The sequence below is a fragment of the Mobula birostris genome, chromosome 3 (genome assembly GCF_030028105.1).
Source record: "Mobula birostris isolate sMobBir1 chromosome 3, sMobBir1.hap1, whole genome shotgun sequence".
Classification (NCBI taxonomy): domain Eukaryota; kingdom Metazoa; phylum Chordata; class Chondrichthyes; order Myliobatiformes; family Myliobatidae; genus Mobula; species Mobula birostris.
This window is the reverse complement of record NC_092372.1, coordinates 160,489,999-160,510,793: the sequence shown is the minus strand read 5'-3', so window position 1 is coordinate 160,510,793 and position 20,795 is coordinate 160,489,999. Positions and strand designations below refer to the sequence as shown.

Sequence of the window (20,795 nt, the reverse complement as noted above, 5' to 3'; positions counted from 1 at the left end):
AATATACAAGTAGATTGGGAAACTTAGGTTGGTCCAGGAGGGAGAATTTCTAGAATGCCTCTGAGATAGCTTTCTGGAGCAGCTCATGGTTGACCCCACTAGAGGATCAGTTATTCTGGATTGGATTTTCTGCAATGAACCAGAATTGATTAGAATAAGAGTAAAAGAACCCTTTGTGGCAAGTGATCATAATATGATTGAATTCACCCTGAAGTTTAAGAAGGAGATGCTAAAGTCAAATATATCAGTATTACAGTGGAGAAAAAGGAATTACAGAGGCATGACAAAGAAGCTGGCCAACATTGATTGGAAAAGAACACTGGCAGGGATGATGGCAGAACAGCAATGGCAGGAATTTCTGGAAGCAATTTTGAAGGCACAGGAGATTATATATATATATACACACACACACACATATATATATATATATATATATATATACATATATACATCCCAAAGAGGAAGAAATATTCTAAAGAAAAATGACACAACCGTGGCTAACAAGAGAAGTCAAAGCCAACATATATGCCAAAGAGAGGGCATATAATAGAGCAAAAATTAGTGGGAAATTAAAGGATTGGGATGCTTTCAAATACCAACAGAAGGCAACTAAAAAACTTAATAAGATGGTAAAGATGGAGAACAAAAGTAAGCTAGCCAATAATACTAAAGAGGATACTACAAGTTTCTTTAGATGCATAAAGTGTAAAAGAGAAGTGAGAGTGGATATAGCACTGCTGGAAAATTATTATGAAGAGTAGTAATGGGGGACAAGGAAATAAGGGTGAACTTAATACATATTTTGCATCAGTCTTCACCGTGGAAGACACTAGCAATATGGTGGAAGTTCCAGGTGTCAGGGATCATGAAGTGCGGGAAGTTGCCATTACTAGAGAGAAGGTTCTTGGGAAATGAAAAGTCTGAAGGTAGACAAGTCACCTGGACCTAATGGTGTACTCCCCAGGGTTCTGAAGGAGGTGTCTAAAGAGATCGTTGAGGCATTGGTAATCGTCTTCCAAAAATCACTAGATTCTGGAATGGAACTAGAAAACTGGTAAATGGCAAATGTCACTCAACTCTTCAAGAAGGAAGAGAGGCAAAAGGAAGGAAACTATAGGCTCATTAGTCTGACCTCAGTGGCTGGGAAGCTGTTGAAGTCAGTTAGTAAGGAGGAGATCTCAAGGTACTTAGAGGCACATTGTAAAATAGGCCATAGACTGCATCTTTTCCTCGAACAAAAATCATGCCTGAGAAGTTTGTTGGAATTCTTTGAAGAAATTAAGAAGCAGGATAGACAATGGAGAATCAGTTGATGTTGTGAACTTTGATTTTCAGAAGGTATTTGACAAGATACCACACATGAGACTGCTTAATAAGCGACGAGCACATGGTATTACAGGAAATTTTCTAGCATGGATAAAGCAATGGCTGCTAGGCAGAAGGCAAAAGAGTGGGAATAAAGGAAACCTTTTCTGGTTTGCTGCTAGAGATTAGTGGTGTTCCACAGGGATCTGTTTTGAGACCAATTCTTTTTATGCTATATGTCAATGATTTGGATGAATTGATGGTTTTGTTACAAAATTTGCAGATAATATGAAGATTGATGGAGGGGTAGGTAGTTTTGAGGAAGTAAAGAGGCTTCACAAGGACTTAGACAGATCAGGAGAATGGGCAAAGAAATGCCAGATGGAATAACATGCTTTCTTTTAAGATACTCATAGATAGATATATGGAGCTTAGAAAAGTAGAGGGCTATGGGTAACCCTGGGTAATTTCTAAAGTAAGTACATGTTCAGCAAAGTATTGTGGGCTGAAGAGCCTGAATTATGCTGTAAATTTTCTATGTTGTACGTTCTAAGCTGGGAAGTGTGTGGTCATGGACTTCAGTAGAAGAAATGAAAGGGTTGACTATTTTCTAAATGGAGATAAAATACTGAGGTGCAAAGAGACTTGGGAGTCCTTGTGCAAAATTCCCGAAATGTAATTTACTGGACTGTTCTGTGGTGAGGAAGGTAAATGTGATATTAACATTCAATTCAAGAGGAATAGAATGTAAGGCGAGGTTGTAATGTTGAGAATTTATAAAGCACTGGTGAGACATCACATAGAGGATTGTCAGCAATTTTATTACCCTTAACTAGAAAAGATATGCTGAAACTGGAGAGAATTCAAAGCAGGTTCATAAAAATGATGTCCAGGATTGAACGACTCGTTGTATGATGAGCGTTTGATGGCTCTGAGCCTGTATTCACTATAATTCAGAAGAATGAAAATTAACCTCATAAAAACCTAGCAAATGGTGAAAGGCTGTGATAGAGTGGATGTGGAGAGGAAGTTTCCTATGGTGGGAGAGTCTAAGACTAGAGGACACAGCCTCTGAATGGAAGGGCGTCCTTTTAGAATAGAGATGAGAACGAATTTCTTTAGCCAGAGATTGGTGAATCTGTAGAATTCTTTACCACAGGGAGCTATCGAAACCAAGTCTTTATGTACATTTAAGTCAGAGATTGACATGTTCTTGATTGGTCAGGGCATGAAGGGATACGGGGGGAAGGCAGGAGATTGTGCTGAGGGGAAAATTGGATCAGCCATGGTGAAATGGTGGAGCAAACGCAATGAGCCTAACGATGATATCACATCTGCTCCCATCACAGAAAAAAGAAAACACAGCTGCTATCCAGCAGAGCCTGTGCTAAATCTACACTGGGGTATCTTAGCCGGGGTTGCCTATCAATCCTAATTCAGACATCCACCGCAAAACAGTGAGGACATTGTCAAGATCAAAATAAGCACTACGTTATGATTGTTAGGATTGAATCTGCAATAAACGTGCTCATTTGACCAAGTCTAGGCTACGTTTAGAAGTAATTCTAGCTACTAACTATGACCTCCGCATCTTGATAATACTAATAGTTCAATTGATTGGTTTAACCTAAAACAACAGAATCAACTTTGGGAGAGAATGCAACTCTTACTCTGTGCTTGCCTGAAACTAGCCTGCAATAATAAAATAATGATGGCTGCAATAAGTGGATGAATCCTTTCTGGATGTGAGTGCAACGTAGAGTAGGAGCTTGCACACTGACGGCCTTGGTGATCAGATGGAAAGAAGGGAAATTGCTCTCGCTCTGCAGAACACACATAACAGACCACATGCATTGGCTGACTCCTGCTGTGTTCCAGCAGATGTGAGCCACCATCAATAAGAAGCCTCATGATAGTTGGGATACAGCTTTTGAAATGGAGATAGCTACCACATCAATGGTGGAAAGGATGGATTCCAGGCGCCATGCATCGTTACTCTCGTTGTTCTGCTGTCTATATGGTCAAGTGAGAATTTGTAACTATGTGAACCAAAAGCAAAATGAAAAGTAGCGAGGCAAAGATGAGAAAAGTGGAGGGATGTGGGTTAAGTCAGCTTAAACCCAGAATTTTGCAGATCAGTTGTTTATAGATTAGAAAACATACAGGATGGAGGGAAAGTGTATTGTGGGAAGAAGAAATGTGCATATTGTTAACTCCGGAGTCACCTTTCCACAACTTGTGAAAGCTGCTTCACTAATTGCCAATGATTTCTCCTGCAGAATGTGAGCAAATGGAGTTTAGACGTGCCTTCTGACATCTGCAGTGATGTTGTAGCCCCTTGTCCTGCAAGGCAGAAGGAGGTACATATATTTACGTCTTGCAATATGTTTTGATTATTTTCCCATGATAACTTCAGTTGTGATAAGCATGTGAGGAAATTGTGCAACAATTAAATATTATGTCCAAACCCTGAGTGGTCTTGATCGTTGTCTCTTTGGGGTATATTACAAGATGCAATGAACGAGGTTAGTTGTGCATTGGTGGGAGATACATTTTTAAGCTATGTTTAATAACTTTAATCTTATACAGATCTGCTCACCTTGCTGTAAGAAAAACATCATTAAACTGGAAAGAGTGAAGAGAAGATTTACACAAATGCTGTCAGCTGTCAAGAGCCTGAGTTATAATGAGAGGTTTGGCAGGCAGGCACGTTACTCCTTGGACAATAAATTGAAGGGTGACCTTATTGAAGTGTATGAAATCATGAGGTGTATATAAAAGGGCGAACACATGTATTTGTTTATATCCCCCAGGAAGGGGGTTTAAAAACTAGAGGACATGGTTTAAGATGAGAGGTGAATGATTTAAAAGGGACTTGGAACCTCTTCACTCAGAAGATAATGCTTATATGGAATGAACTGCCAGAATAAGTTGTTGAGGCAAGTACAGGAACAACATGTAAACGCCATTTAAGTAAATATATAGGTGAGTTTAGAAGGATGTGGGTCAAATGTGAGCAAGCAGGACTAACTTGGTGGTCACCATGGTCAGCTTGGATAAGTCGGGCCAAAGAGCTTTTCCCTATGCCTTATTACTACATATCTGGGAACAAATTTTTTTGCCATTTTTTAAATACTGTTATAGCTTCAAATTTATTTCACCTGGCTACTCTTCATGTCATTGTAATTGCCATAGTTCAAATTCGAGAACATAGATTCGGATTTGGCCACATCACTCTCCAATGTAATATAAAATTGAATCATATTATGATCAGTCATTTCCAGAGGACCATAACCATGAGATTATTATTAAACAATACATATTTACATATGAATAAATCAATGACCTTTGGTACTTAGTTAAGTCAAAAAGAATTAAACACCATGTTGGACTGGTATAGACGAAGAAAAGTAGCCTGCAGCCTGTCAGCTATGATCATACTTCGTTGCGAATGTGCTTGAGGGGCTGTGTGGCCTACTTATGCTCCTATTTTCTTGAGAATGGAATTGTTTCTGTCAATATTATCTAAAAATAAAAGGCCTGGATAGAGTAGAAATGGATAGGATGTTTCCATTAATTGAAGAATTTAGGATCCAAGGTCACAGCCCCAGAATAAAGGGATGAGGAGGACTTTCCTCAGCCAGAAGGTAGTGAATGTGTGGAATTTGTTGTTCTAGAGAGTAATGAAGTCCTAGTTTTTCGGTGTAACTGAGGCAGAGATTGATATTTTTTGATTGTTAAGGCAGTTAAGCATTATTGGGAAAAGGCAGAGGAATGAGTTTGAGAAAATCAGCCATGATTGAATAGATGAGCAGACTTGATGGGCCAAATAGACTAATACTGTTCCTATATTTTACTGTCTTAATACCCCAGAGAGAGAAGAAAAAGGAAATAATTTTACTCCTACTGATACTCATTGAAATAATATATCTGTGTGATAATAAGTTTTAATTTTAGTTCTTTCCTTAAGGAGGAAAACATGATAGCAGCTAACACTTGAGAAGTCCCTGAGAAAACATGGATGGTCATTGCAGCATAGAAGTAGAGGTGGTCTTCATTCATGTTGAAATTGCATTATGAATAATCTGTAGGTTCTGCTGATCCTTTTCGACCAGATGGTGTAGTGTCTTACACAGACTAATCTGATTTATTCTGCAAGGTTTGTATTTTACTTGCCCTGCTGCCTTGCATAATACCTGACAGGGTTATTGAGCCAGTTCATTTTTTCTATTAACGGTCATTTTCCTAAATCTATGAATCCAATTATCATGCTCTTTCAAAACTGGTGTGTGCCTCTGTACTCTCCAGCAGTCACTTCCACCACAGCAATAATACTTCAGAATTTTCTTTTTCATAATTTTACTCTTGTCAGATCTGATCCAAGATAAAATGCTCACCATTTGTAGTAGTGTTATATTACTTTACCAATTTTTATTATTTGATTTTCAACCTAATAATTTTAATTGGCTATTTTTCTCAGCATTTATTTAAGCTATTTATAAGTGAGTTAAAGCTCTGAAAGCAAAATAATTTATGAAACAACACAAACAACAACAAACAACAGGAATTCTGCAGATGCTGGAAATTCAAGCAACACACATAAAGGTTGCTGGTGAACGCAACAGGCCAGGCAGCATCTCTAGGAAGAGGTGCAGTCAACGTTTCAGGCCGAGACCCTTTGTCAGGACTAACTGAAGGAAGACAGCTAGTCCTTCAGTTAGTCCTGACAAAGGGTCTCAGCCTGAAACGTCGACTGCACCTCTTCCTAGAGATGTTGCCTGGCCTGCTGCGTTCACCAGCAACTTTTATATGTGTTTTATGAAACAACACCATTGTTTACTTCGCTGTTTTTATATTTATAGCTGGATAGTTCAGTCTTGTCCTCTTCCCCTCCTATAACTCTACTTAAGTAACAGCAACTTCCATCTGCCTGATAACATTAACAACACAGAGAACAATTTGGAAAGTTTCAACTTAGTACATTTTGTGAAACAGCTAATAACCTTGATCTGGCAGAGCTCATGCAAAACAAAAACAGACACACTTCATTTGAAATGCTTGAATCGTTTCCCACAAAAATTGCTTATCTTTGCATTCTCACATGATAAATAAACAAGAGGTTATGATTGAATCCAGCAGCTAATTATAATCATGTCCACACATTTTGCCTTATTAAAGTAATTACCTTTTCTATTTTACACACAATAGTAGTCTTTTTTAAGCATGGCCCAATAAAATTATTTTAGATCTAACAATGAAAACATAATACCTAAACAGAGTTGTTTATTTTTGTAATTAACAAATATTTGAAAGAAACATTGGAAGATCTTCACTTACCCTGTTTTTAATGTGTTTGCATACATATTTACTGCTGGTTGCTAGGCTGCTTGTTTCATCTTTGAAGCAGACAGCATAGGAGTGACCTTGGGATATTTTGGCTGGTGAGGGTCAGATGGACCGTTGTGCCCAAGTCCCAGGACAATGCGGGCAAGAACGTCCCCAATGTCGCCCTCATCTTGATGGATAGCTTCATGTGTGGCTGCATCAGGTTGTGTGTAGAACCCGGGTATGTGGGCACCAAGTACCACTATGTGCTCAGGTTCTACCTGTCGCCCTGGCTACGAAGGATGGGTCTGGCCCCACTACCGCGCAATGCCCTAGTCAGCTGGTCGTTGCTGCCATACCTGTCCTTTGTAGAAAAGTTCTTCCAGGAGAACGCCTTTGACCACAGGGCCATCAGGCAGTGGTTGGCACGTAATGTCCTACAGGCACTGCAGGAGAAGGACGTGATGGACACAGTGGGATGGTACCCTGAGCAGACTGTCCAGTTCATCTGGCAAAATGCCTCATCGCCAGATCTCACCAACAGGCACCAAGACCTCGCCTGGCTGGCGGTGAGAGGGGCCCTCCCTGTCAGATCCCTCCTGTATGCCCGGAACGTCGTCTCCACACCCCGCTGCACACGAGAGGACTGCAGTGAGGAGGAGTCTGCGACCCACCTCTTTGCACACTGTCAGTTCGCAGAGAGGGTGTGGAAGAGGAAGGACGGGCTAGTGTCACTTTTCATCCCCAGCAGCTGCGTAACAGAGGACTCTCTGATCTACGGGCTGTTCCCGGGGACGCACACGGAGACCAACATCCGGTGCTGCTGGCAGATCATCAACTGAGTGAAAGACGCTCTTTGGTCGGCCCGAAACTTGATGATCTACCAGTACATGGAGATGTCCGTGGGAGAATGCTGCCGACTGGCACATTCTCAGCTGCAGGAGTACGTGCTGAGGGACGCACTGAAACCTGGTGCAGCCACAGCAAGGGCCCGGTGGGGAAGGACCATGGTTTAGGTTTCTTTTCCTGCAGGAGTGGGAGGGGTCAGGTGGTGGGGAGTATACCCCTCAACAGTGGTGTGGTAAGGTGAACCAACAGAGTGCCACGTGGGTGACCAAAGTATGGATATGTAGAGACCGTAAGGGAAACGTATGTAAAAGATTGAGATTCATTGAATGGTTTATTGTATATAATTTTATTTTTGAATAAAGTATATTTTGAAATAAAATAAATAAAAAATAAATTTTGGCTTGTGAGGGAAGAAGGGTCTAGTGGAGATGGAGTAAATTCAGAAAAGAGCTGAATTCAGAGCTTATATAATGAACTATTGGAGGCTTTGGGTCAAATTTGGGAATTGTCCAAGTAAGAAAAGGATACAGAGCAAATTTATCAGTTCAAACAATGATGAAACACCAGTAATGTGGAGAGATAAGAAAAGCTTGCATTAATTATCTTGGACCAGAGATTTAATGCAGGTATTCATGATTATTGTGTTATTATGTGTGTACACAATAAAGAACTTAATTTACCAGTAGGCAATGCAGGTGGTTCACCTGTAACTGGAAATGACGTTGGTGAGCTGGTCCCACATGCTCAGTGTTGAGCTGAAGCCATTCTGTAAATAAAATGTTCTAGCGTTTACCCATGCAAAGTTTGTCTTTACTAAGAACAAACATAACAAGGTGTCCTAAGTCAGCATGAGGATTAAACATGGAAGGTAAGTGAATACCGTACATGGCTTAGAAAGAGATGCAAGTGATGGAGAAAAGCTGGCCAGTGAGGTGAGAGACCATGTTGTTCCAGAATTCACCAAGAGAGATTCTGGTGCGAGTGAGAGTTCCTGTCATGGATAAGCTAAATCCTCCAACACCTATGCAGTTTACCAGCAATTAAACTGATAAATAGAAATGCTTCAAACAGCGATTCAATGTATATTTAGTGGCTAGTGGAGCAGGAGGGGGCTGATGAAAAATTGAGAACGCCTATTTTTCTACATGTAATTGGCAAAGATGCTTTGGACATCTATAACAGCTTTCAAACTGTTGAGACAGACTTCAAATTGGACACTGGTGACAAAAGTTGAGGAGTATTTTGTCCCAAGTAAAAGCATGACATTTGGGAGATGTAGGTTATTTTCCTGTGACCAGAAACAAAGTGTTAGCTTTAGATCATAAGACCATGAGACATAGGAGCAGAATTAGTCTATTCAGCCCATATTGGGTCTCCTCCGCCATTCAGTCGTAGCTGATCCCAGATCCCGCTCAATTCCATACATCGGCCTTCTCGCGGTGTCCTTTGATGCCCTGGCTGATCAGGAAATGATCAACTTACACCTTAAATATGCCCAGGGACTTGGCCTCCACTGCACTCTGTGGCAGAACATTCCACAGATTCACTACTTACTGGCTAAAATAATTCCTCTTTTCCTCTGTTCTACAAGGTCACTCCTTAATTTTGACTCTGTGCCCTCTAGATCTGGATACCCCACTACAGGAAACATCCTCTCCACATCCACCCTATCTAGTCCTTTCAATATTCAGTAGGTTTTAATGAGGTCCCCCTGCATTTTTCTGAATTCCAGTGAGTACAGGGCCAAAGCTGCCAAACATTCCTCATATGTTAACCCCCTTGTTCTGCGAGTCATCTTCGTGAACTGCCTCTGGACTCGCTCCAATGAACACATGTCCTTTCTGAGATATGGGGCCCAAAACTATTGACAATGCTCCAAATGCAACCTGATTAGTGTCTTATAAAGGTTCAGAATTATCTTCCTGCTTTTATATTCTGTTCCTCTTGAAATAAATGCCAGCATTGCATTTTCCTTCTTCACCATAGACTCAACCTGTCAACTAAACTTCGGAGAGTCTTGCATGAGGATTCCTAAGACCCGCTGGACCTCTGATGTTTGAACCTTCTCACCATTTAGATAATGATCTGCACTAATGTTCCTTCTGCCAAAATACATTATCATACATTTGCCAACACTGTATGCCATCTGCCACTTTTTTGCCCATTCTTCCAATACGTCTAAGTCCTGCTGCAATCATGTTGCTTCCTCAGCACTTCCTACCCCTTTACCTATCTTCTTATCATCCACAAACTTTGCCACAAACTCATCAATTCCATTATCCAAATCATTGACAAACAATGTGAAAAATAGCAGTCCGAATACTGACCTATGAGGAACAGCACTAGTCACCGCCAGCCAACCAGTAAAGGCCCTCTTTATTCACACCTGCTGCCTCCCGCCTGTCAACCATTCCACTATCCATGCCAGAATCTTTCGTGGAACACCATATCTTGTAAGCAGCCTCGTGTGGCATGTTAGCAAACGCCTTCCGAAAATCCAAATAAATGGAATCCGCTGCCTCACTTTTGTCCACCTTGCTTGTTACTTCCTTGGAGTACTCTAACAGATTTGTCAGGCAAAATTTCCATTTACAGAAACCATAACTTACTTTATCAGCCACAGTTGTCTACCCTTGCCATTTGAGAGCTTCTTCCTCTGTGGGACTTATCTATCCTGTGCCTTGCGAACTATTTCCTGAAACTTCAGCCATCTCTGCTCTGCCGTCATCCCTGCCAATATCCTCCTCTAATCCACCTGGGCAAGCTCCTCTCTCTGCCTCTGTAATTCCCTTTGATACTGATACATCTGACTTATCCTTCTCCCTCTCAAATTGCAGTATAAATTAAATCATGTTATGATTACTGCCTCCCAAGGGCACCTTTACATTAAGCTCCCTAATAAGATATGGGTTATTACACAACACCCAATCTAAGTCTTCCCTCAAGTAGGCTCAAGCACAAGCTGCTCTAAAAAGTTATCTCGTAAGCATTCAACAAATTCCTTCTCTTGCAATCCAACACCAATCTGATTTTCCCAATCCCCTTGCATATTGAGGTCCCCCATTATAATTGTGTCATTACTCTTAATGCATGCCTTTTCCAGCTCCCTTTGCTGGAAACCCCACATCTTGGCTACGATCTGGAGGCCCATATAATATTCCCATAATGTTTTTTTCAGCCTTACAATTTCTTATCTCCACCCACAAATATACAACGTTCTCTGACTCTATGTCACCTCTTTGTAAAGATGTAATTCCATCTGTTACCAACAGAGCCATACCATAGCCTCTGCCTCCCTGCCTGTCCTTTCGATACAAAGTATATTCTTTGATGTTAAGCTTCCAACTATGGCTTTCTTTCAGCCACGACTCAGTGATGCCCACAAAGTCATACCAACCAATTTCTAATTGTACCAGAAGTTCATCCACCTTATTCTGAACTCTATGCAGATTTAAATACAGCAGCTTCAGTGCTGCATTCTTCTCCTTTTTGAATTTTGCCTCTGTGGTACAATTTAACTCTTTGCCCTGTCTGCATTTGTACCCAATCATTGGTTTGTCCTTTCTTACATTCATGTTACATCCATCATCTACTTGTAAACCCGCTGGCTCATCCTCAGCTCTATTATCCTGGATCCCATTCCCCTGCTATATTAGTTTAAACCACTCCCAACAGCTCTAGTAAATCTGCCTGCAAGAATATTGGTCCCCCTTGGATTCAAGTGTACCCAATACCTTTTGTACACATCCTACCTTCCCCTGAAGAGGTCCCAGAAATCCAGAAATCTGAATCCCTGCCCCCTTCTCCAATTCTTCAGCGATGCATTTATCTGCCACCTCATTCTATTTCTATCTTCACTGTTGCGAGGCACAGGCAGCAATCCCAAGATTACTACCCTTGAGGTCCTGCTTCTCAGCTTCCTTCCTAACTCCCAATATTCTTTTTTCAGGACCTCCTCCCTTTTTCTTCCTATGTCATTGGTACCAATATGTACCACAAATTCTGGCCGCTCACCCTCCCTTTTCAGAAACATCTTGGACCCTGGCACCTGGTAGGCAATCTACCATTCATGTTTCCTTTTCATGTTCACAGATTTGCTTATCTGTTCTCTGACTATAGAGTCCCCCATTACTGCTGCCATCCTCTTCAATTTTCTCCCCTTATGAGCCACAGGGCCAGACTCAGTGCCAGAGGCATGGCCACTGTTGCTTCCCCCAGATAGGTCATTCCCCCCACCCCTCCAGCAATACTCAAAATGGAGTACATATTGTTGAGGGGAACAGCCACAGTGGTACTCTCCACTATCTGACGTTCCCCGTCCTTCTCCTAACAGTCACCCATTTATTTGTTTCCTGTAGCCTTGGGGTGACTACCTCCCTGTAGCTCCTGTCTATCACTACCTCACTTTCCCTAACAAGCCGAATATCATTGAGCTGCAGCTCCAGTCCCCTAACACGGTCTCTAAGGAGCCATATCTCAATGCACCTGGTGTAGATGTGGCTAACGGGGAGGCCGGGAGTCTCCTGGAAATCCCACATCTGACTCCCAGAACAGAACACTGGCTCTGTAATCATTCCCCCCACCCTATTTTCTTAAGATTTAAGTAAGAAATAAAGAATGAACTTGCCTACTTACCTTGCCTCTGGTTGTTCTTGCTGTTGAGCCAAAGCCTTACTACTCTGTCTCAGACTACTGTGATGGTGACTGCTCCCATGATAACTGCTCCGTTCCTTCATAGAGACTGGGTTTCCTGTTGAAAATCATTGTCAGACCTGCGCGGAACACTCCTGTTGCATCTGCACAATACTCCAACCAACCACTCCCGTCAAAAACTTGTTGCTTTTTCAAGCTCTTTGGTGGACCTGCATGGGAATACTCCTGTTGTGTCTGCGCAGCACTCCAATCAATGACTCCCTTCAAAAAACTTGGCGCTTTTTCAGGTGCTTTGTCGGACCTGCGCACGAACACTCTTGTTGCATCTGTGCAACCCTGACCAGTAGCTTCACACTCTGAGTGAGTTTTGAGATTTAAGAGACTCACTAGTTAGAGTCAAAATAGTTTGTGGAATCCCAGACAATGGGCTCAGAGAAAGATTGCTCCATGAAAAAGAATAGACGCTGGAAAAAGCTGTGAATATGTGCAGAGTAGCAGAGACCATCCAAGCACAAACTAAGGAGCTGCAGAAGGAAGCACAACAGTGCATGCAATGAAAGCAGAGGGACAGCACACAAAGCATTTTTCAAAACTACAGCAAAGTAAAGAGGTAGGCTCAAACAGCAAATGTGCAGGTAAACATATTCCAAAGACGTGTCTTGCTTATGGAAGGTTCTGCAATAATTGTGGAAAGAAGAACAAATGTGCAAAGTGCTGCAAAGCTGGGGCTAAGACAACTGTGTACACAGTTGCTGAGGAAATGGGGGAAGTGTTTGTGGATTATAGACTGCTGATGCTGGCAAAGCAGAATGGATTGTTCCAGTGACTGTGAATGAGACAGTAATTTCATTCAAGCCTGACACTGGAGCCTAGATGAATCTGTTATTCATGAATGATTACTAAACTCTCAAAGTAAGGAGCAAGATTTACCCAGTGATATTAAAAAAAATGACAGTTACACTGAAGAGAACATTCCAGTAAAAGGCTTGAAGCACAAGTGGCAGCAGCTAAAGGCACAGCTACTCTTTATAGATAAGAGGGTACAACTAATATTAGGCCTGAGTGCATGTGAAAAGCTGAAATTGGTGAAAAGGGTTTCATAGTGGCTTCACAGATCAAAGATGACCACCCAATACTAATGCCAGAGAAGCTCAAGAACTCCCCTTCCATAGATATCTTTACCAGCTACATCAGCACAAGCTTCAGGATGCCAGTGCAGGACAGAGTGATCATGATGAAGAAGTCACCTGTCTTGCTTCCACACCATGCAGTTTTGGTTCAAAATCTGCCTCTCATCGACTTCCAGTTAAAGACTGGAAATCAAAAATATTTCCGCGGTCCTCTCCGAAGTTGAAGAGAAAAAGTAAAAAAGGAAGATGGGGAGACCACACCACAGTCAGAACAACAGCAACAGTCCACACAAAACAACAGGAGGAATTGCTATCTATATTACACAGACAACAGAGAGAGCACTGTGAAATGATACAGAATCAGTTTAAACATGAAAAGACTCACTCATCACACGGATGCAGTCCAGGGCTCCATTACAGAGCATATTGTGTTCACACACCAAGAATAGGAACAGAGACAAATAGATTGGATCTTGGCAGAAGAATGTGAAAGAAATTAATATGTTGATCAGACTTCTCAAAAAGGCACTAATACTAATGCAGCAAATGAAAGCAATCCATCTATGGAAACAGCTAGCAGACCAAAAAGGATCATCAAACCAACTCAGATACTAATTGCAAGTTGCTGAGTGAATAAGGGACTGTATTTGCTCATGACGATTGAGTTAATGTAGATATCTTTGTTAGGAAGGATTATTCTTCCTTGTAGGTTTATGAGGACATATTATCATCCTTATGATCCTTTTTCTTTAAAGGTGGAAGATGTGTTATTATGTGTGTATATAATAAAGAACCTTGGTTCTCAGAGGGCAATGCGGGCGATTTACCCAGAACTGGAAATGATATTGGTGAGCTAATCACACGCGTTCAGTGTCAGCTGAAGCCATTCTGTAAATAAAATTTTCTAGTGTTTACTCATGGAAAGTTTGTCTTTATGAGAACAAACATAACAATTATGATGCTTTTTATTTTAGCGTAAGTACTCAGAAATTATTTCTACTGCATAAGGTTGGCAACCAGAGGATAAAAATGTAAGATGATTGGCAAAAGAATCAGAAAGATCATTTTATGCATGTAGCTGTTAAACTCTAGAAAAAATTATCTGAAACAGTGAAGGAAGCAGATGCCATTTGTTGCTTACAGAAAAAAAAAGATTAATTATTTGAAAAGGAAAGGTCAAGAACATTATGGGCTACTTCAGATCGATGAGCAAGAAAAAAAATATTGAATAGTTCCATAAGAGTGTCGTCAGAGCTAGAATAGAACATTCTGTAAAAGAATGAAATAAATGAATAATGTTTGTGAGGAATGATATTTGATAAGTTACTTCAGGACTTTTTTTTAAAAAAGAGGAGTGAAACACAGAAGTTGCACTAAAATGTGGCCTGAAAGTATACTGTGCAATTAATTTGGAATATATTTCAGGCTTTTGGCTATAACTTAGGATTGGCGTCCTCAACAGATATAGAAACACATCTTAAGGCCTAGATTTAAACTTAGAAAATAGTACCACCAATTGAAATGTGAAAGGTTAATTTTGTTTGCCTTCAAATAGAACACTCACAGATGATGTGTTTTATTTTACTACCCTTTAGTACTAAGACTGAGGTCGCAGTTAATGCAAAACAATATTCCAGCTTTCTAAAAAAAAAAATACAGTTTCTTATATAGTGTTAGTTCGTTGACAACTTACAAAATATAAGAAAATGCATAAAAAGTTATACATGACAGGAAGTGTAAAGTGGAAAGTGGAAGTGGGTTGGACTAAGTAATAGAAATTTAAAAGAAATAAAATGTCCATCTAAGAAATACTTATTGTTTTTTTCAAAAAATCCAGAATGTCACCAAATTAGTTAATGAATCTATTTTGATTCCTTGTCCCTCCATCCCGGATAATACTGTTCTGTGCATCTATTCCCTAATAAACTGGACAAGCAAGGGGAGCCCTAGTGCCTACAATTTATACTGTTTTAGTAGCACTTACCACGAAGAGGACCACAAACTTGTTGCAGGGTTTGGAGACTTGCTTGACTCAATGCCCCAGAGAGCTACATTGGCTGGAGTCAGGGTCTTGTGCTTTGGCTCTTGGTAGGTACACCCATGCCAAGCAGGTCAAAGGGTAGAGGACACACTAAATGTTGAAACATAGAAAACCTACAGCACAATACAGGCCCTTTAGCCCACAATGCTGTGCTGAACATGTACTAACTTTAGAAATGAATTACGGTGACCCATAGCCCTCTATTTTTCTAAGCTCCATGTACCTATCCAGGAGCCTCATAAAGGACCCTATTGTATCCGCCTCCACCACAGTCGCCGGCAGCCCATTCCACACACCCACCACTTTCTGTGTGAAAAAAAAAAACAACAACTTACCCTGACATCCCCTCTGTACCTACTTCCAAGCACCTTAAAACTGTGCCTTCTCGTGCTAGCCATTTCAGCCCTGGGAAAAAGCCTCTGACTATCCACACGATCAATGACTAAGAGTGGTCCACAAGTCCTCTAACGTTCAGGGGTTCAGCTCAGGGTTAACAACCCTGACTGGTCAAAACAAATTGTTACAGAAACAGCAATGAAAAATCCATCTGTATCTGTGTGCGATGGTATAGGCCAAGAACAGACAGGGATGCAAGACCTTTATTGCTGTCCTAAGCACCAGCTGCATAATGGGCAGTGAGTAAATAAGCATCACCAGCACTTAGTCAATTTCCAATCTGTGCTTAGAGATTTTGGACTTGGGAATTGCTGTGTGTCACATTGTAGTAACAATACATCCTCCATATTGAAAAAGCAGAAACTCTCAGTGGACTTCTCAGACTATTACTTTGCTGGCTATTAAGCACGAAAATAGGTTGCGGTGTGAGTCATAACTGCACTTGATTCCAGCAAGACTATAATTGCATTATTTATAAAATATTTTATTGTTGACTGATTAAATCTATATAAGAAAAGAACAAGGACTTTACAGCAAAATAAATAGTATATGTATTAGTATTAGTTTATAATTCCATTAAAATAGACATTAATTTCATCCTTGAGAATGAATTAATTTCATTATCCCTTTCATTTATCTCCTGGGTCATTTTCAATAAACTGAAAGTATAGTCTGAAACATGCCCATGCTGTGCACTGTTAATAATCACCTCTATGTAATCCTAAGCTTAATAAGATATCTACATAAACTCTACAGTTAAACTTATATAAAATGTTATTGGAAAAGTATATTCATGACATTTTTCCACCCAGAAATGAGCAGAGTTCTTGAGTCAATTGCTGTTTTTCAAAAAGCTGACAGCCCAACTCTAACACCTTGTTCTTACCACACTAGAACAAACCTTCCCTGAACCTAATTCCCTTATTTCAGGCGATGATCAGTAATTCTATCAATATTCACTGTAATATCAAGTGCTAACCCTAAAATAACATTCAAATGCATAATAGTGAATCTGCAGCAGTGCCAATATAATTGTAATATTATTAATTTCATCATCATTGTAAGTCTTTTGTTATCAACACATGCATTGAAAATACTACATTTATGCATGAATACGTTTAAACCTTTGCCACTGTGTAGGCTGTACTAACAGGTGATACAGCTACCTTATTGAAAGGTCAGAGTAAATTTATTATCGAAGTGTGTTTGCTGTGTGTCACCATATGTACCACCTTAAGAATCATTTTCTTGCAGGCATTCACAGTAGAACAAAGGATTACAATGGAATCAATGAAAAGCTAAACACAAAGATTACCATACAGCTAATGAGCAAAGGAAGAAATTCTGTATAAATATAAATAATAATAAAAATAGTAAATAACCCAGAAACAGAGGGGTTCAGTGTTGCAATATAGGACCAGGAGGTTAACACAAAATTTATCAAAAATTCATAATGAAAGCCCACCAAATTTAAGATGATAGATGCAGAATGCCTAGAAAAACCAGAAACAATCTAACCCATTACAGGATCCTGCAGCAATTTAACTCAGTCTGATTACTTATACAGGCACAATCAAACATCATTCATCAAGATCTAGATTTAAAATACAAACTCATATAAGGCACCATACCTTCCTATAAATATGAGCCTGATCCAGTTTTAGATTCAAGGTTTTACAAATTATTCTACAACAAATCTATTATTACAGATATGATGACCCGTACTAACCATCCAGATATAATAATACTGGATAAGCAAACAAGAACAACTTACTTAATAGACATAGTCATTCCAAGCATGCATTAATAAATAGAAATCAATAAGTAAAAAAAAACACCAGAAATATGCTGAATTAAAAGAGGAAATAGAAAGACTGTGGAACATGAACAGGGTAAATATTATTCCGGTGGTAATATCTATAACTGGTATCATCCCAAAGTCACTACACCGTAGCGTTAAACAATGAATCTTACACAGCAATAGTTATGTAAATCTCTAGAAAGCCACAACACTAAACACTACTAGAATAGTCTGAAAGTTCCTAGCAATTGAGAAATGAATGTACTTGGTTGTGCCTGTACCTTGGGTTTTACCAGACTGAGTTGAGAAATTTTTTTAAAAAATAAATAAGTAAATAATAATACTTTGAACATTGTGGAATCAGTTCAGTATGAGGTGAGTGAAGTTATCCACGCTGGTTCATTGTAAATTGCCCAGTGATTAGGTTAGGGTTAAACTGACATTTGCTATACAGCATGGCTGAAAGTGCCAGAAGGGCCTATGGTACACAGTGTCTTAATAAATAAATAGAAAATCATTCAATTGCATTCAATTTAAGAATTTTTTCCTTCTATTGTAATGCTCTGGAATCCCTTATGATGGAAATGACTGAGTGAAATGAAGTTATAAAGTATCACAATTAATGGCAGAAAAAAACTTTCAATGTGAATATATATGGGGTGTACTTTTCTGTGAAGATGCACATTCATTTTGTCAATGAAGGTATATATAAAATGGTCCAGAAAGGACCAAACCAAGCCTAATTTCATGCAGCCCGCTACTCCTGGATGCTCCCTTGCATACAGACTAAGTGAAATAATCTGGCAGATGCACTGTCAGTTTCTATATAAAAACCTCTGTACACTGGCATGCTACTTCTTTTCTTTACCTGATTTAGCTTTGACCCACTTGCATTCACCCCCTTTCTTGGGTACCTCTCTTGACAAGATATTCGCTTTGGTTTCTGCTGATAAGTACCTACGGATTCATATTCTCATGTAGTGAAGGGTAATGAAGACAAGAATATTTTTTTTTCTTTTATTGCATGTGTTGTTGATCAGCAATTATGTAATCTCTGCACATCTTCGGGCAATGAGCAGAGATTATTATAGCCGGTAGTCGATAAGATCACACATGGTTAACACAAGTGAAAACAAATTTCTCTCCCATTGGGTTCTAGACCTGGTGAGTTCGTAAACATTGCTTGATACTAGGATTGTATGCATTTTTCATCTGTGCTGAATATGCAGATTTGTAAATAACATATTGTCACCAAATGACTAACAGTCTTGGGTCTATTTCAGGTCTGTGGCTGAAGCCACCGAAGTTGATCTTAACATGCGTGTGGGCCTACACACAGGAAGAGTGTTGTGTGGAGTCCTTGGTCTCCGCAAGTGGCAGTATGACGTGTGGTCCAATGATGTAACCCTGGCTAATGTAATGGAAACCGGTGGTTTACCTGGGTAAGGGATATTTTTTATTTAAACATACAGCTTAAAGTCATAAATCCATTTAGGGTAAGTCATGCTGGTAGGTGTAAAGATAAATCATTAGGATAAATGGTTAGTGAATTCCTTTTAGTGTTTTCATGTTGCTTACATTAATAAAGGTAGTGTGTGATGGCTGTTGGGAGAGGATTTTTATTCATTCCAATGATAATGGGAAAAGCAGTTTCTTTCCTGTCATTCCATCCAGCCGCCTTCTGCATCCTTTTCCTTATTCCCTTTGCATCACTTTTAGTCTTCTATTTTGTTAATTGCCTTTTATTAATGCTACAGCAAGTTAAAATCAGAATGCAGAGGCTTCCTTCTTTCAAAAAAGTTGTTAACATTCTTTTAACAGAATGATTTAAATGCATAGAAATTCATCCACAGTCAGTAACACTGTATTTGTTAACATATGCAAGTTTACATTGGTGGAGCAGTGGTGAAGCTTTAATTTCTGTGTATTAACATATGAATGACTTGTTTTGGGCTCAGCACATAGATGCAATGATGTTAGAGAGATGTTGGAGAGTAATGCCAGCAAATTTTACTCTGTCTTTGACCAGAGGTGAATTTCTGAAACAATGAATTTCCTTTATAAAAAGTGTAAGGAAGAAATCATATTTTCCCTTCCCTCTTTTCAGGGATACCAGTAGAGTCCAGATACAAGTTCCATTGTTGAACTGTGGGACTTCTATGGTGTTGGAGTGCTCCAGAACCACAATTCAACATATGAATAGGTTTAGAAATGATTTCTTTGAGGATATTTTGGATTTTTACTCCAAGTTTCTTATTATTAATGGAATATTTTAAAAACTCTGAGAGTTTTTATAAATATTTAGCAAATCATGTTGCATTATCCATTAGGTCAATGGTGGTAAGGAAGTCAGAGTCATTTATCCATTTGGAGAATAAATTAACTTGGAGCACTAATTTTACAATTGTGTTTCCATCACAATTGTGTTTATCCAAAAAAAATCCCCGCCATATTAAATTGTTTCTGGAAGTGCATGTAGCTGCTAGATCTGCATATAGAGAACAATCATGCTCACTTTGTTATTTATCTGCTTAAGAGCTTCTCTAAAAATTACATTGTGCCTGAAATGTGCCCTTGTTTTCACAAATTCCTATTGACTGTTTTTCATCAACTTATAATATTTTTCAAAATGTTTAGTCAGTTTGCTCCTGGTGATATTCAAAGAGTGTCACTAAAATAGATGTTCAACTGATGTAACACACACAAAATGCTGGAGGAACTTCGCAGGCCAGGAAGCATCAATGGGAAAGAGTAAACAGCTAATGTTTTGGGCCAAGTCTCTTCATCAGGACTGGAGAAAAAAGATGAGAAGTCAGACTAAGAAGGTGGGGGGAGGGGAGGAAGAAGTACAAGGTAGGAAGTGATAGGTGAAACCAGGAGGGGTTTGGGGTGAAGTGAAGAGCTGGAAAGTCGATTGGAGAAAGAGATAAAGGACTGGAGAATGGGGAATCTGATATGAGAGGATAGAAGGCCATGGAAGATTTCTCCTATCAGATTACCTCTTCTCCAGCCCTGTATCTCTTTCACCAATTGACTTCCCAGCTCTTTACTTCACCCCTTCCCCTCCCAGTGTCACCTATCACCTACTACCTTGTATTTCTTCCTCCTCTTCCCTCACCTTCTTACTCTGATTCTCTTCTTTTTTCTCCATTCCTGATGAAGGGCCTTAGCCTGAATCGTTGACTGTACTCTTTTCCATAGATGCTGCCTGGCCTGCTGAGTTCCTCCAGCATTTTGTGTGTATTGCTTGGATCTCCAGCATCTGCAGATTTTCTCTTGTTTGTTCAACTGATGT

At 39.8% G+C, this 20,795-nt stretch overlaps 1 protein-coding gene across 2 annotated transcripts in view; it reads left to right on the top strand.

Moving 5' to 3' along the window:
- LOC140194748 (adenylate cyclase type 1-like) overlaps positions 1-20,795 on the top strand; it is a 283,950-nt gene that overhangs the window by 155,996 nt on the left and 107,159 nt on the right. For both annotated transcript variants that reach the window (XM_072252008.1, XM_072252009.1), the window contains exon 6: positions 18,784-18,942. In XM_072252008.1, coding sequence (XP_072108109.1) covers positions 18,784-18,942 — 159 coding nt within the window. The remainder of the gene's footprint in view (positions 1-18,783; positions 18,943-20,795) is intronic.